Source organism: Phocoena phocoena, chromosome 10 (assembly GCF_963924675.1).
Source record: "Phocoena phocoena chromosome 10, mPhoPho1.1, whole genome shotgun sequence".
NCBI classification, from domain to species: domain Eukaryota; kingdom Metazoa; phylum Chordata; class Mammalia; order Artiodactyla; family Phocoenidae; genus Phocoena; species Phocoena phocoena.
This window is the reverse complement of record NC_089228.1, coordinates 20,674,644-20,688,064: the sequence shown is the minus strand read 5'-3', so window position 1 is coordinate 20,688,064 and position 13,421 is coordinate 20,674,644. Positions and strand designations below refer to the sequence as shown.

Below are 13,421 nucleotides of genomic sequence, written 5' to 3'. Positions count from 1 at the left end.
CTGCCCTCGCTTGGCCTTCTGGGAATTGTAGTTTTCGGGGCAGCGGCTTTCCTGGCAAGCCGGGAGTACCCCGCCCGGCCGGGACTACAGATCCCAGGCGGCGCCGGGCAGCCGCCCCTCCCGCTCGGGTGCGAGTGTAAACTCCGGGCGCCTGGGTTGGCGGCCGCCGCGGGCCAGCGGGCTGAGCTCTGCACTGCGCGGGGGCGCACCGCTCGGGGGACCCAGGCCCCGCCACCTCCCCTCCGGCCCCAGGCTCGCTTCTCACTTTGGAGCAGTGGGAGGACGGGAAGCGGGAGCCATGCAGTCGGAATCGGGGATCGTGCCGGATTTCGAAGTCGGGGAGGAGTTTCACGAAGAGCCCAAAACCTATTACGAACTCAAGAGTCAACCTCTGAAGAGCAGGTGAGTGGTGACAGCTGGAGGGAGGCGCGGCCGGCGGCTAGGGAACCCCGCGCCTCCCACCCTGGGGCGAGGAAAGCCGCTCGCCGGGGCTCTGGGACAAGGACCCCGTGCCCTTGCCCCGGGGCAGAGGGCGAACTGATCCCCCGCAGTTGGGGGCCGTGACCGCCGGGCCGGTGCGCTAACGGGGTTCTCCGCCCAGGCGCACTTTGGGGGCGCGGCGGGCAGCCCGGGACGGGCCGCGCGGACGAGGGGACCCTCGGTTGGGGATACCAGCTGCTGAGAGCTGTTGGGGGCTGGGGAGTACCGCGGCGCGGAGGTGGGGGAGGAGGAGCGCCGGGCCCGGACGCTGTCCGGATGGGAAGGAGGAAAAAGAGTTTCGAGTGAATCCTTTTCCTGAAGATCCCAGCGGGTTGAACACTTGGAGAGGGAGAGCTTGGGATGGATCGAGCGCGATGTTAGAGGGAAGCAATTAGTTCCTGTGTTGTTGCCTCTTAGGAGTCCGACCACCCCTCTGGGAAAACCCGCCCCAGGCGGCCTCCAGGTGAGGTTTCCCAAGGCCCGCCCCTCACCTTCCCGGCCGCTGCACCCCAGCGCGGGAGGGGCGGGGGGTGGCGAGCAGCCGGAGGGGGGTGGCGGGAGCGGGGGGGGCGTGTCTCCTCGTCCAGCTTGAACTCCCCGGGCTATAGGGTTCCGTTCAAATGCAGGCCTTCCCTGGAGGGGAAGAAGCTTTCGGATGGAGGGTTTGGGGGGTGTCCCCTGTTGGGCAGCGACAAGTGTTTAATTCTCTGGGGATTTAAAAAACTTTTTGGGAGAGGAAGGAAGACATCTGCTGTTCTGGCGCCCCACCACCCCTAGTGCCCACTTCCTATGCTGGCTCCATTCCCACTCGTCCATCGGAACGGGTTGGGTGTCTTCCTTTCTCTCTGCCCTGTGGCTACTCAGGACATTTCCAGTGTTTACTAAGAGGGAGATGGTCATTTGAGGCCGTGAGTAGAGAGGGTTTAGTTCCACCTCTCTCAGTGTAAGGTAAGATGAGGTTGAAACTGGAAGGTTCTGCAGTGCTTCTGCACCCTTCTCAGACCTTCCTTCCCGCCCCTCTCGGTGGGTAGGGCCTGGGTGAAGGGCCCTGGCTGGCCGAGGGGAGGAGGGTCCAGAAATCAGGGTGAATCAAGAGAGACAGCTGAATCAGGACTGAGGTGGTGTGATCTTAGCTGCTGGGGCACATGGCTCTGGTACTTGATCCAGTGGAAAGTGTAGCCAGGTTTGCTTCTTTCAGGGCTGTGTGAGAGTCTGAAGCCACTTCGGGGAATAAAATGTGGGAACAGCGCACCCACTGACTGGGTGGCTGAAGCAGCCTCTTGGCAGATGCTTAACAGAGCTTGGAAGGAAACCTCCTGTGCAGTTAGTTGCCTAAAACCAGCCTTTAGTTGATGGTTTCTCTTCATAATGGCTGTTTTGTGTGTGAGCCTAGATTGTGTGCATTGGGGGTTGGGGGTGTGGAGTAATAGTGTGTAAAGGGTATTGTTGGTTATGCTCATTGGGGCTTTATCTGCATTCGGCTGAAGGGACCAGTGTTTTACCGAGCAGTCTCTGCTTTTGCTTCTATAAGCAAATGCTTACATGGCCAGAATGAGGGTGTGTGTGTGTGTGTGTGTGTGTGTGTGTGTGTGTGGTCCTGAAAGAAATAACCGGACTGTTTGGAACCTTTTTGATGGTAGGTGATAAATAATATAAATGAGTTTGAGAGAGCGAGGAAAATGCCATCTGGAAAAACCCAAATGGATGTCATGAAACTCACTTTGGAGCATTTGGGGCCTGTTCTTTTTCAGAGTCGGAAAAAAAAAAAGAAAAAAGAAAAAGGCTTGCAAGGGTTGAACGTCCTCAGGAGCTAGCTTGCACGTGTAAGGAAAAATTCGGGGATGTGGGAAGCTCTGGCTTCACACGTTGACGCTGGAAACAGGTGCGGGACAGAACTGGTGTGCAGAGGAAGGCTAAATTAAAAACGCTGTAAAACTTGTCTGTGGAGCAGACACATGCTCTTTGAAATAAACCAGTGAAATAAAATCTGTGAATAAATATATGGGGTTGGCAAAATTTCCGTATAGTACTGTTTTCCACAGTTGTCTAATGTACTGTCATCAACATCTGTTGTATGACTCTACAAGGGCTGCACGTTCAGGGCCTCCTCGTGGCTTTTTGTCGTTAAGTCTTTGTCGGGGCACCTCCCTTTTTAAAATTTTGCTTAGAAAAAGTTGAAATTGGAAGGTGAAGACTGCTGCAACTATTTTGTCTCTCAGTTTTATTTTCTGGATTGTCTCTTGGAGTTGAAAATATGTCTAGAATCTGCCCACTTGTCACCAACTCCTCTGCCTCCACTTTGGTTCAAACTGCCACCCGCCCTCACCTGGGTGACTGTCCCTTACCTGGTCTCCTGCCTTCATCCTTACCCGCTTTCAGTGGTTTTTTCACACAGGAGCCAAAATGTTCCTGTTAAAGCTGGTGTTCAACCTAGGAGTGATTTGCCCCCCAGGTGTCATTTGGCAATGTCTGGAGACATTTTTGGTTGCCACAATGGATGGGGGTTGCTACTGGCCTCTAGTAAGTAGAGGCCAGAGATGCTGCTAAACATTCTCCAGTACACAGGACAGCCCCACAATGAAGAATTATCTGACCCCAAATTGTCACTGCTGAGGTTGAGAAACCCCATGTTAAAATGTGTTACATCATGTCATTCTCTCCTCAGAACCCTCAAAACACTCCAGTAGCTCCTAATATCAGTAAAACTCGAGACCCTTAAAATGGTACCAGGCAGATTGTATGGGAAAGCTTCCTGTCTGCTCTCACTGTATCTCCTGCTGCCACTCTCCTGGCTCCCTCCGCTCCAGCCAGTGTCCTCACCATTCCCGGAATACTCCAGACCCTTCCACCTCTGGGCCTTTGTATGTTGCACTTGCTGACCCCTCTTTCTCTCTTTGTCCAGAGAGCAATAGCATTCGTTCCTTCCCCAACCAACTTCACATCTTCCTTTAAATGTCATTCCCACCGAGCCTACTTGATCACGCTCTATGCAGTGGCTCTCCCTCCAAACTCTCAGTCTTCCTCGCCCTGCTCTGTTTTTTTCCGTAGTACTTACATTATAACATAGTCTATACTTTTCTAATGTGTTCCATTTATGATATGTTTCTCCACACTAGACTGCAGGGTCCAAGGGGGCAGGGACTTCTGTCTCTTCCTTGTTTACTGTGGTGTCCCCAGAGCCTAGAACAGAGTTTCTCAACCTCAGTGCTGTTGACATCTTGGACTGGATAGCTCTTTGATGTGGGACTATCCTGGGCATTGCAGGATATTTAACAGCATCCCAGGCCTCCACCTGCTAGAGGCCAGTAGCTCCCCTCCCTCAGCTGTGACAACCAGACTTGTCTGCAGACACCACCAGTGTCCACAGGGGACAGACTCACCCCTGTTGCAGGTTGACTGGCCTAGGACAATGCCTGGCCCAGTAGTGTTTTGTCGTTTTAATATGTGTTGCTTTGTCCCTTTGCATCCCACTCAGGATGGGGGGTTTGGTTCTGGTTTCTTTTAAAATAGGTATCCACCAGGGTCTGTCCAAAGAGGAGTTTTATATTCTTCATTTGGGCTAAGCTCAGATGTGCAGGTGTTTGATGAGGAGAGACAGTTTCATTCCTAACCCAGATATCCTGGCCTTTAGGAGTGTGAAGCTGATGGATTTACATGACGGGAACCGCGTTTTGTTCACAGGGACTGGCAAAGCTGTGTCGTACGGTGGAAGACGCACACTATGAGAAAAGGTTCTCATGAAGAACTGTTTGCAGTTTGGTTCCTCCCCAAAGGTTTTTGAAACATTTGTGTGTTCTCCTGGGAATGAGCCCTGAATGGTGGGTGGCAGAGGAAGAGTGCCGAATATGAGGGGGTGAACCCAGAATTCACACGTTGGCACAGTCGGGTCAGGGTCAGATGTGGAACTGTTGAATGGGCTCCTAGCAGGGAAGGGACTCTGTAGGGCTTTGGGTCCTGAAAAAAAAACATTAAAAGCTATGGTAGCATCTTTCAGGTTCATGGTTCTTCTGTTTCATTTACGCGGTGCTAAATTCTGTGATTTTGTAGCTGCTAATGCCCTTTTCCTGGGCAGACTTCAGAATTGGCTTAATCTAATTCCAGTTTCTCCTCTACTCAAAGTTTTAATAATGGTTTAGATAATGGTTATTTAACTTCCCACAAATAAGAAATGGGAATGGAAGTATTAGGTTTATAGTGGCAGGACGAGATACAGCAGTGGTTCCCAAATGCTGATTCAAAGAGGTGTGTGTGAAGCAGTCACAGGTTTGTGTCAAAATGACAAAGAAAAAAGCTGTTGTGTCACATGCACGCACACACACATGTATTTCTATGCAAGGCTACTGTCATTTCTTTGACTTATTCTGAGATTTTTCCCTCCTGTCTTCCTACTAAACATACCCTTTCGTTTATGAAATGATAATCCATTCTTGGCAAGACAGAACTGTACATCTTTTATTGATTTCTGAAAGTTTTCTTGATTTTTTTTATCTGTCCAATCTGCAGGGAACTACTTTGCATGGAGATTAAGAGCATTGTTCTGGCATTTGTGTCTGTCCCTAACAAGCTGGGTGACCTTGGGGAGGCTGGGTGACCTTTAACCTCAGTTTCTTCATCTGGCAAGTGGGGGGGCCTGCCTCCTAGGAGTCTTAAGGACATTAACTGTGATATTGGCTATGGAAAAGTATTAGCATGGTGCTGGGCACATGGTAAATGCTCCGTAAATGTTAGCAGATGTTGTTCTTGTTGTTATTTCTTTATTACTTAGCAGAGAGTCCTGACCTTCCATAAAGGGTTCGCGTTTGGTTGACTCTGGCTTTCTTCTCTAAGGCCAGTGTTTTTATGCCATAAAATTACCCCCAAGTTTGGTAAAACCCTTTTTGCTTTCCTCCTAATGAGGTGCTGCAGATAAATCTTTCACGTTTTATAATTTTGATCCAGTCCTTAACAGTTTCTTTATGCTGGTTTAAAAAAAAAAACAGTTGTGGTGTCAGCACATACATACAAATTCATATTCAACATATATCTGTTGAGTACATGCAAATTAATACCAATAAACCCAACTAACATTAACTGAGGCCACACTGTGTGCCAGCCTCTGTTCTAAGTGTTTTTATGTGTGTTAACTTAATCTTGCAAAACCCACATAAAATGATAATAATAAATGATAAAAATAGTGTTAATTATAATTTTGAAACCAGGTAAAACTTATGCAGTGCTTACTACATGCCAGGAATGATTCTGAATATTTTACTTGAATTAACACAGTTAATTCTCACTTCAACCTTTGGTGTATGTATTTTTATTATTCTCATTTTACAGAGAAGAAAACTAAGGCATAGTAAGTAGATGGGCCTGGATCTGGCTCTGGGCCCGTGCTCTCATGCGCTGGTCTGTGCTGCCGTGTGCAAGGCGCGGGGCCTGCCCATGGGGAATCATGCTGCACCTTCTCCAGAACTTGCCTCAGTGGGGTGAGGGAAAGAGAACATGTAGATCCAGCCAGACAAACAGGATGGAGTGTGATCACCGTGAGGCGTGGGCATCAGCAATGGGAATTTAATAGAGGAAGGGAAATTGAGGCTCAATTTTGTCAGTGAATAAGCGTATTCAATTTGGCCTTGAAGGTCGAGCAATGCTCAAATATATTTCTTTATAACATTAAATAAAATGTTAGACGCCTTGGAAGGCATAAGCTTAAAACAGACTTTTAGGATTTCTGATTGCCTTTTATATTTCTAACCAGAATCCCAGCTCTTCCTTGTGGTCTTTGGGCACCTGGGGTGGCAGAGACTGGATGCATGTGGACAGGTTCAGAAGTAGCTATGCTTAAGTGCTGTGCCCATGGCTTTGCCACTTAACACCGTGTCTGCGTTCAAGAAAAGATGCTTAGCCTCTTGGAGTGTCGATTTCTTTACCTGTAAAGTGGGATCAGTAGAACCATCCTCTTAGGGTTGGTGAGGTTTTAAAAGTGAGAAAACACATGTAAAAGTGCTTTGCAGGGTGCCTAGCACATGTTAGTAGGTAATATCAGTTCCTTCTCTTCTACTTTACCATGATTGCAATTTTCCCCCTCCTTATAACAGCAATAAAGCATGTACAGAATTACGTATCTGAAGCAAAATAGACAAGGTTGGGGTGCCTTAACCTGGCAGGTGTTCAGATCTTATTATGCAAATTGCTTGTGTGATATGATTAGATGGAAAACTTGATTAAAGTGGAATTCTAAGTGTTGGTTTTGTGTGTTATTGGAGATTTCCTTTTCCTGAGTACTGCTATTTATAGAATTATTTAAGTGTATGGATGTGTGTGTGTTTTTAATTCCCTTTTGAGTTCTGCAGGGCAGTTTGCACAGGCTGATGTTTATATCTGCTCCAGTTGTGCAAGAAGTGGAAAATATCCTTTTTTTAGAACAGGTCACATGTGCTTACTGTCAGGAATAGGACCTCAGTGTAAAAAAATGTATCTTGGGACAAATCAAAGTTACTAAATTTCTGCTTCCAACTGCTTTGTTTCAGAACTGGCAGTATTAGGATAAATAATAGGGGGGAAAAAAACTCTGGCTAAATGTTTTTTTGTCATTTTTCAAGGACAGTAAGCAAGAGTTTCATTTATTTTGTGTGTGTGTTTTAAGCATGAAACGTACTTTGCTGTTAGGTCCATCTCATCAAACTAAATTATAAAAATATGTTTGACTCTTCTCCAAATATGCATTATTTGAAGAAAATAGTCCAGAAGATGGGTCAAAGATAGTTAATGTAGTCACCACAGGCTTTTGAAATTGTAAAGACAAATGTGAAGTTTATAAGGAGGGTTTTGTGAGTCTGGTGAACACTGTGTACTTGAGGGCAAGGAATTAAAGCAAGCCATGAAGTCTGCATCTTTCCTGAGGCAGCTGAGGGCTGAGGGTGAGAGGACCTGCAGGCAGGTCTGGGATCTCTGTTGAAACTCGCACACCTCTTTCTGTTCCTGAGGACTTGGGGTACGCAGGCCTCTCACTGTTGTGGCCTCTCCCGTTGCGGAGCACAGGCTCCGGACGCGCAGGCTCAGCGGCCCTGGCTTACGGGCCCAGCCGCTGCGCGGCATGTGGGATCTTCCCGGACTGGGGCACGAACCCATGTCCCCTGCATCAGCAGGCGGACTCCCAACCACTGCGCCACCAGGGGAGCCCTAGGTTGGGTCTTAAACATGGCATCCTTCTTTCTTTGCTGCGTCTTTCTTTCCGTGACCTTTCTTGCACATCATGAAGATTAAAGACGTACACCTTTGGAGTGTTTACACAGAAGTTGAACCAGGGCAGGCTGAGAGGGATGCAGTGCTTTGGAGAGTGGTGATACCGGTGAGAGAAAGGCACACAAAGATATAAATGGTACCTCAAAGTCATGAGTTCCTTTTGTCTTCCCTAAGTCATTTCTAAAACATCCCTCAGTCACTTTCAGCAAAGGCAGTATCACTTTGGGGTCAGAAGGACTTGGATTTGTTTGTTTTTCTTCTCTTCCTTCCCTTCCTCCTTTCCCTCCTTACAACACTTATTTATTAAGTGCCTATCGTGTGACAGCTTTTCGCTAGCTGTAGGGAATCAAAAGTAGAACCAGACAGACTAGGTTCCTCCGAGTATGGTCTTGGAGGTGGGGGCATAGCTAATAATGAACTAAATAGATGAACAAGATAAGTTTTGGTGCTATGAAAACGAAATAGAATGTTATTGATAGAGTGTGACTAGGAAAGAAGGGGCTTTATTGGGTGGGTCTTTAGGAATGACCTCATGGAGGAAGTGATTTTGAGGCACTGAATGTCTGAGTTAAATGTGCAGATCTTGGTGCTGTCACTCATTAGCTGTGTGACGTTGGACAAGTTCGCCAACCTCTCTGAACCTGGGTTCCCTCCTCTGTAAAATGGAGCAATAGCTACCTTGGAAGGGTGCTGTGGAAATGAAAGGTAATGCGTGTAAAGAATTAACAGTAGGCTTGACCTTATAGTTGCTCAGGAAGACACATAGGACTGGTTTAAGGTAATTGTAAGGTAATATATGAATAGTAGAAGAAGAAATGCAGACATTAATCTTCCCCATAAGTGTTTATAACTTGGTCTTAAGTGTTTTCCTAATGTCAAGTGAGTCAGAGATGTATACTTGTCTTCATAAATCTACCCCTGGACTAAACGTGGAGATGGGTCTTGTTATTTTTGTTATCCTTTCTTTCCTCCAGGATCATCTTACTCGAATTGTCCCCTTGCTCATCTCACTGTTGTTGCACTGAGATCATTCAGGTCTGAGCATACTTCCCTTATGTTTAGTTTAGGAATGAATTTTGGCTGCATTTTGAATTACTTTTTGGCACAAAGGAGAGGTCCAAGTCATTGAGGATTAAACAGTAAAACCTGAGATTGATTTCACCAAAGACGCACACCACAAACAAATGACCCATGTAGAACTCCTGACTCCCAGTCCTGTGTTTCAGCCCCTAGATCACACGCTTCCTGTCTACACTGATGTGAAAATGTCAGCGTTGGTGCAGAAAGGAAAAGAAGCCTCTTCTCCCACACACCACTTCGACCTTTCATTAACATTGACATCCACAGGCAATGGTGTGTTTTTAATTCGACCCTTTATGAAATAAATCTTCAAAGCATTCGAATTTCAGTAGCTGTGTTCTTTAATTGAAGTGCCCATGGAGTGGTAACTTTCAAAAGGAAAAAATCCTGGCTCGTGTGGGAACAAATATTTTAAATCCAACCATAGTGAGTTGTAGGTTTAGGGAAGGCACTGGTAGAATCATGTCTTTCTATAAGAAAATTGTGGGTTATTGAGCAATTTCAGGAAGGCATCTGTGGCCTGGGCCCTCCCCGCCCCCTCCCCAGAGTGGGGTAACTTGCTGACTCATTTACACACATTCCCCTATTTTCCCACGTGGTCAAGGGCAGATGGGAAAGGTGTTGTCCCCACTGGTGGGAGCATGTGTAGCTGTTGTTTGTAGGATAGGTTTTCCTTCTGGGAAGCTTAACTTGCTTCCATGGGAAGAAGATTTGAGGCAGAGAAGATTTATTTAGCCCGGTGGTTAAGGTTGTATGTGAGATTAGGATAAAATAGACAGACAGGAATGCTATATTTACTTCGGTACCTTTATTGTGATATGTTCCTAAATATTAGCTGGTTCTAAAAAGCATGTTTTTCAAAACATACATTTTATTTTTATAACTGGTGATTTGAAACTTGGTGTAGGGAAGAGCACACAGAAATCCTAAAGATGATTTTCCTGTTTAATTTGGAATCTAGTACAGTCCCCATATAGTCTACCTGGGCACCTCAGTGAGATGTGCCCACCTTGTTCCTCTTGAGTGAGTCTGTCCCGAACAGCTGGAGATAGTATTCACAGACACACCAATACTGTAACAATCCCTTCTCCATCAAAAGGACTGGGTATTTTTTTGTTCTATTTTTTTGCATTTGAAGTTTTTCACCAATGATGAAAAGGTATTATTTCAGGGTCAGCTTTGCTCTGTGGTATTACTAAGCCTGCATAATCACACCACCTAAATTTAGAATATTGGCACCTCAGCCAATAGAACACTTTGCAACAAATTTATAATACTTGGGGCAGAGAATGACTATGAATAAACATTAAAATAGTATTGGCCAGTTAGGGTCATTTACTTTCAAGGGAAAAGGATGACATCAACTATGCATTCTTGAAAATTCTATTTATTTTTCAAGGTAGAGTTTACAGTAGCTTATGTAAAACAGTCTCTAAAAATATAAGCAATTGGCACTATTCCTGGTGACATTCCAAATAAAAGTTGGCCCGTTTGCTGCAAAGAAGTGTGCTTGGAGAGTAAGTTGGAGAGGTTGGCCACTGGCTTGTGGTGTATTGACAATCGGTGGGTAGACTTTCTGGAACCACATCTTGCATCACCTTGGCATGGTCATTAATCCACTGGTCTTTAGGTAGATAAACACTAATCATGTGTTATCTAGGTAAAGGCTAGATGTATAAATGCTAAACGGTGGGGTCTTGGAATGCAGTTCTAATGATACTGATTGTGTGTGGATGTTTTAAATCCTTGTTGATTCAGAAATGAATGAGAGAGAGGATTTGATGGTGCTTGCTTGGTCATAGTATCATAGTCACTAAGATGCATGCTTTAATGGTAGGGGGCTGAGTGGCAAGCACAATTAATTGGGATTTGTTTCTGGGGTCAGCGATGCACAGGTCACTGCTGGCTTAGGGTATCCCTCTTGCTTACTCTTGGGTTCATATACCTGACATCTTTCTAATCAGATCTCACTGGCAGCCAGCTTCCCTTTGCTTATGCATTTCCCCTAGTGGAGAGTAGAGGAAATGTATTTTGCCTGCCTGTAGTCACTTTTCCAAATTCTTATAACAACCCCTTCCCACATGCTTAGCCCACGTGCTTGAGTGTCATGGCTTTGGGGTGGAGAATTCGACACAGACTTAGCCACTCTTCTGTATCACAGGGATTGCTTTCAGGGAGTTGCACGTTGACTGATGTCACGCATCCCAGGGATTTGCTTGGGTGCTAACAGAAAGAGAGTCTCCCTTTATTTCCGTTGATCTTGAACTTGGGAAGGTGTTGTGCTCGAGAATAAAGCCTTATCTCGGAGGCAGAGAAAAACAAAGCCCTTGTATTGGGTTAATGTTAGTTGCTATAAGGAAGTGGCAGGCGATAGTCACGTAGGTAGTAGTTCCTGGTTGGCAGACAGCTTTCTTCCGTATGACAAATCAAGAACCCAGTCTCAGTCTATCTTCTGGTTCTGCCATTGCCTAGGACCCTGGCATCTTTGGTGTCTGGTGGTGGAAAGGAAGAGGAGAAGGCACAACTAGGGTCCCAAAGTGACAGGCATCACTCTTGCTCATATTCTTTTGGCAAGGACCAGGTTCATACCGAGATCTGGATGCAGGGGTGGGAACTGGGGAATAGAGACCCCAGCTGGGCGTCAACACCACTGTCCTAGAAAAGAGAACACCCTTCCCATGGATAGCTAACCTTCATTGCCATGGCCCTAGTAGTAGGGTTTTGGCTTCTGGATCAAGTTGTGCCTATCTTTGGTTAGGTTTATCCTTGGAATTTTCTGTTATTTTATCAATAAATTCTTTTTCTGAGTAAAGACGGTTGATTTGGATTTCCTGCCACCTGAGTGGGGGCTGCCCGAGCTGATCCTTTCTCAGAATCCCACCTCTATGCAATGCTTCCTATTCCAAGTTCATGGATTAAATCACTGCCCCACTTTCCAACAGCAACAATACATCCGTCACTACCACCACCACCTTAGAGCAATGGTTTTCAAAATGTGGCCCACAGACCAGCAGCTTCAGCGTCACTTAAAAACCTGTTTGAAATGCACGTTCTCGGACCCTACTCCAATGCCTCCTGAATCGGAGACTGTTGGTGGGGAGTCCCAGCAGTCTGTGTCTTTTAACAAGCCCTCCAGGAGATGCTGATGCACACTCAAGTTTGCAAACTACTTCCCTAACGCTTTTACCATAAATCCTTTGTCTCCACATTAAATTGTTCCTGTTTTGGAATGAAAAATATCCTGGATTGGAGTGCATTTCGTAAAAAACGCCATGTTGCTTGTTATGGTCAGGCTAGAGATGATCATTGATAATAATCACTCACTGATTTAAAAAAAAAAAAAAAAAGGAAAATCCCCTCTAGAAAGTTAGCTATCAGATTTAGGTTAATGAAACCAGGTAGGATGCTTGGTTGTCCAGATGTGATCTCTAAATAAGAGACTTGGAGTTAAGCTAGCTGTACTACCATAAGGAGCCCTGGCCCAGATCTTGGAGGGTTGTAGTTTAATGGAGACTCACAAAGTGTGAAACTTGAAGCACACGGCAGTCACTTGACTGAATGATTTGGTGGAGAAACAGGGTAATGGTGGTTATGAGTGTGCCCACATGACCAAATTGTTTTTCACAAAACTTCTGCTGAATAAAATTTGAAATACGACTGTCAGCCTGTTTTCCCTTCTTAATGAATTCCAGACAGTTTGTAGAGAGTGGGAGCTTCCAAAACAGAGGGGCGGGGTGACTGCGACCAGGCAGCCTCTGTTTTGTCACATGTTAGGGTGTCCTGACATAACAGATCGTCTCCCTCATCCTGAATCTCACCAGGCCATCCTCATTTCAGGCAGAGAGGGAAGGGCAGGGTCAATGTTGTATCAGACAGTAGGACCTATAGGGCAGTTCTGGACTCCTTACTTACCAGGGAATTCAGCCTACTCTTATTTTTAATCCACTAAAACCCAAGCATTTTTATTTTTATTTTTTTCCTTTTGCTGCATGCTGACCTTCTCCAGACAAAAAACCCTGATGCTTTTTGGCAAAGAATCTGCTCTTATTGTAAACGGGTTAAGAGCTCTAACCAGTCGAAGAAGTCTAGAGTTCTGGGTTTAACCTTCAGAGAAAAGAAGGATTTTTAACTTAAATTTCAATTTGACCACTTACTAGCTTTTCTCTCTTTGGGCAAGTGATTCTTGTAGCCTCTATTTCAACAGAGGACTAAGTGGGGTGAGTGGATAATAGTATGATCTAAGTTGTAGTTAATTGTGTGAATTAAAAGAAATACTTGAGTAAAATCCTCAGGCCGAAGCCTTGGCTCTTGTGCTCATAACCGGGCCCTTATTCTGGTTCCATCTTTGCCCACAGCACCAACAAGGTTTTTTGACTTGAAATGACTTTTTAGTTTTAGACACTGTCATTAAGAGAAAACGACTCAAAGGCAATCAGCAGGAAATAAGAGGGTCCATAGAAGAGAAGGGAAGTAGGGCCAGATCATCCCTCGGTTGGATGATCAACATCAGGACCTTTGGGAGTGGATGCAGATCAGATAGTGGTGAACTTTGGGATGCCTAACAGGGAGGTATTTAAAGACAGCACATGCTACTTACAGGTAAGGCATTACTTTTGTTGCCAGAACAGTCTTTG

The 13,421-nt window shown here is 45.7% G+C and overlaps 1 protein-coding gene across 4 annotated transcripts in view; it reads left to right on the top strand.

Moving 5' to 3' along the window:
* Positions 1-257: 257 nt before the first annotated feature.
* MITF (melanocyte inducing transcription factor) overlaps positions 258-13,421 on the top strand; it is a 223,821-nt gene continuing 210,657 nt past the window's right edge. For 2 of the 4 annotated variants that reach the window (XM_065885702.1, XM_065885700.1), the window contains exon 1: positions 258-402. In XM_065885702.1, coding sequence (XP_065741774.1) covers positions 299-402 — 104 coding nt within the window. In that variant the 5' untranslated portion in view covers positions 258-298. The remainder of the gene's footprint in view (positions 403-13,421) is intronic. The other 2 variants (XM_065885703.1, XM_065885701.1) reach the window with 1 other exon arrangement.